Source organism: Erythranthe guttata, chromosome 13 (genome assembly GCF_056151865.1).
Source record: "Erythranthe guttata isolate IM_541 chromosome 13, IM_541, whole genome shotgun sequence".
NCBI lineage: Eukaryota > Viridiplantae > Streptophyta > Magnoliopsida > Lamiales > Phrymaceae > Erythranthe > Erythranthe guttata.
In genome coordinates this window covers 11,065,001-11,068,915 of record NC_142545.1, presented here as the reverse complement: position 1 = coordinate 11,068,915, position 3,915 = coordinate 11,065,001, and the positions used below count along the sequence as shown (strand labels likewise).

Genomic DNA, 3,915 nt, shown 5'->3' with positions numbered 1-3,915 from the left:
ACAAGTACACAAAGCATCAAGCAAGGCGTACATCAAGCACTCAAAAGCTCTCAAGTCTCGAGCTCTTGCCACGACGAAGAACAACAACCGCGGAGGTTCAGCATCTTCATCGAGGCGCCATATCGACAAGACCTAGAAATCCCCAAATCGATTTCTAGATATTCATATCTACTGCCGCAAATCAACGGTGGAATCAAGCTCTCAATTCAAGAACAAGCTTCGGCCCTTGGATTAAATCTAGGAGAAGAATCAGAGGAATCAACAAAGATTGTAACCCATTTTCGTTTTGATTAAAATATAATTATTTGTTCCTATTTTTTCTTGTCTTGTAATTTATTTTGCAGACATTTAAATTTGAGGTTAACAAATTGGCACGCCCGGTGGGACCACTTTGCCTCTCATCTCCTCTCCTACATCGAAGCGCATATCCACGTGTTCAACGATCCAATGGCTCCAAAGAAGAACCAAAACTCTTTGATCCAAAAGGCTGCCGAGATTGCCACCGTTGTTGGTTTATCATCCACCGGGGGCAAAATCGAGAATACAACTACGACAAACGGCTCAAGCTCCTCAGGCTCGGAAGAGATCGATTCCAAATCTCAAGCCTTCACCACATTGTCGGTTATGGTGGTTGATGCGACTTCCGTGGATGAGCAATTGGCGCACTTGGCCCAAACAGTGGCCAATCTTCAAAAAATAGTCGAAGACAAAGACATGAAAATCGCTCAATTAATGGATAAGTTGGAACAGTCAGAGGTTGGGGAGTTTAGCCCGAAGCACGAATCTTACCCGCTTCGTGACGAGAAGGCAAAGCAAGTGGAAGAAGCACATCCCAAGCCGGACTTCGTGCAAGGCGCCACTCATTCTTCGATGTCTGTTGCCACGCTATCTGTACAACAATTGCAAGAAATGATTGCCAATACTATCAAAGCGCAATCTGGAGGACCATCTCAAGTCTCACCCATGTATTCAAAGCCGTACACTAAGCGGATCGATGCATTGAGGATGCCAGCGGGATACCAACCCCCAAAACTTCAACAATTCGACGGAAAGGGGAACCCCAAGCAACATATTGCTCATTTCATCGAAACTTGCAATAATGCGGGGACTAACGGCGATCTCTTGGTGAAACAATTCGTGAGATCGCTCAAGGGAAACGCTTTCGATTGGTATGTCGATTTGGAACCCGAGTCCATCAACAGTTGGGAAGAGATGGAACATGAATTCTTGAATCGCTTCTACAGCACGCGTCGTACTGTGAGTATGATCGAGCTTACCAACGCGAAGCAGTGGAAAGATGAACCGGTTGTGGATTACATCAACCGTTGGCGTGCACTAAGTCTAAATTGCAAGGATAAGCTATCCGAAGTGTCAGCGATTGAGATGTGTATCCAAGGGATGCATTGGGGACTTCTCTATATTCTTCAAGGGATTAAGCCCCGAAATTTTGAAGAATTAGCTACTCGTGCCCACGATATGGAATTGAGCATCGCTAACCATAAAAGCGATTTTACCGTGGACAGTCAAAGGATAGAAAACAAAGACTCAAGGAGAAGCGATAAATTCGCTAGGATTGCTGAAGAGTCTATGGCCATCAAGGCAGGTAGTGTGAAGATTCAATCGAAGAAGAGAGACGAAAGAGAGGAAAATCAACGTATGTTCAATGATAGACGTCAACCTACATTGAAAGAAATGCAAGAAAAAGAATACCCGTTCCCGGACTCTGACGTCTCGCAAATCTTTGATGCGTTGTTGGAAAAGAAATTGATAGAGTTGCCTGAATCAAAACGCCCCGAGGAGGCCGAAAAGGTAAATGACCCTAAATACTGCAAGTATCATAGAGTTATCGGCCATCCTATAGAAAAATGCTTTGTGGTGAAGGAAAAGATCCTTAGATTGGCCCAAGAAGGAAAAATAATCATAGATACCGAAGATGTAGTCAACACAAATGTTGCTAGCATAGCTCATGCCCGGAGTCCTCGTCAAGTTCTATCCTCTATTATAGAAGAGTCGTCGAAATTTCAATTCGGGAGCCTTGAGCCAACCTTTGTGAAATCTCTGCTTCTTGAGAGAGAAATCATATGCAAAGAAGATTCCACGCATGTAGTTGATGATGATGGTGAATGGACCCTCGTGACGCATCGACAAAAACAAAGGAGGCGTGCTGAGAAGCTTCACTCATTGAAGCCAATAAAGCTACCTAAATGCACTCACTATGAAAGTGGGATTGAGGATGCGAAAGCATATGGCACCTTACCTAGAAGTTCATTCAAAGGTTCCCGTCATAGTCAAGTAACTTTGGAAGAATTCTTTCCGCAATACTTTCTTCAAGCAAAAGCCGAAAGGTTATCGGCCATTTCACGTGAAGAAAAGAGTCAAAAACTTGCTACATGTTGCACAACTATGACGTTCGCGGATGAAGATTTGTTGCTAGGGTCAAAGCCTCATAATCGTCCACTTTTTGTCTCGGGGTTATTGCATGAGAAGAAGGTCGACCGCATGCTTATAGATGGAGGGTCAGCGGTCAATATCATGCCAAAATCTACTTTGAAACAAGTGGGGATCGCAGTTGAAGACTTGACTCGTAGTCGTTTGATTATTCAAGGCTTTAATCAAGAGGGTCAACGAGCAATTGGAATGGTTCGATTAGATCTCACGATTGGAGAACTAACCGCCAGTACACTATTCCATGTGATCGATGCAAGGACCTCTTATCACTTGTTATTGGGAAGGCCATGGCTTCACGAAAATGGAGTTGTTCCATCTACCCTTCATCAATGCTTCAAATACTTGAGAAATGGAGAGTTAGTGAAAGTCGATGCCAATACAAAACCATTCACTGAGGCGGAATCACATTTTGCCGATGCTAAACTTTATGTGGACTTAGACTCGGCGCGAGAAAATTTGGTAGTTGAGGACACACCTATGGATGATAGTGGCGCGAAGTTCGAGAAGTTGGCTGCTATAATTGAAGCCCCGGCGTGCAAAATCAACAAGTCCATAGAGAAATTTGATTCGTCGGTATTCCCATATGTTCCTCCGTCATGCCAAAAAGAAGGACAAGTTTTGTTCAGTGATTGTATTTCATTGCCATGTGATGTAGAATCATGTAAAGTGGAATCGAGTCATTGTCAAGTCATCAAGAGGGAGTTGATTATGCCCATCATCTGCTTGAGCCCGTTAGCTCGTGAGAAAACGCCATCCGCTCTCGTTCAGCATCAAAGAGCTCAAGGAGAGTTCAATCCAAAAGCATATAATCTCCTAACCAAGTGTGGGTACAACTTCTCTAGCTTGTCACGATTAGGTAAACTAAGACCCGAGCTAACGGGAGAAAAGATCCACAGACTCAATAAAGCACAAAGGGCATTGAGAAGACAAGGCTTTCATGTTGATCAACCTAGAGTTGGTTTGAGATTCACTCCGATTGAGCCATTTAGAATACGCGTGTCAACGAAAGAAGGATGCGTCAACGTCCAACATATCACCGTAAATGATGGTGGAAAGCAAAAGAAAAGCGCCAATCGTGTTTCTGTTTTTGATCGACTTGGTGCCCCTGTTGCTCGAGCTTCTGTCTTTGAGAGGCTTGGACCTTCTAATCATGTCTCCAATGTCCATACTAGACTGTCTCCAAGTGGTACATCTGTTTTCACACGTCTTGGCGGCCGTAAAGGGCAACAACAAAGGAAAAGGGACCGTGATGAGAAAATAGACGAATTGGAATTGAAAAGTGAAGCTCAAAGTCCTCTGCTACTTCGACCAAATAGAAAAGATTCATCGATCTTGCTTATTGCAACAAATGGAGCGGTGAAGATGAAGCTATGCGTCATCAAACATCATGTTCCTATGTGCGAAGATGCTCAAAGTGAAAACGAAGTGGAAGTCAATGTTAGCTCGAGTTATGCAAGCGCCGTTGAT

At 43.8% G+C, this 3,915-nt stretch overlaps 1 protein-coding gene across 1 annotated transcript in view; it reads left to right on the top strand.

Moving 5' to 3' along the window:
- The window catches only part of LOC105951637 (uncharacterized), a 3,981-nt gene continuing 66 nt past the window's right edge, over positions 1-3,915 (top strand). Inside the window, exon 1 of the mRNA XM_088812399.1 lies at positions 1-3,915. This exon is cut by the window's right edge and continues 66 nt beyond it. Within this exon, the coding sequence (XP_088668525.1) occupies positions 448-3,915 (3,468 nt within the window). The 5' untranslated portion in view covers positions 1-447.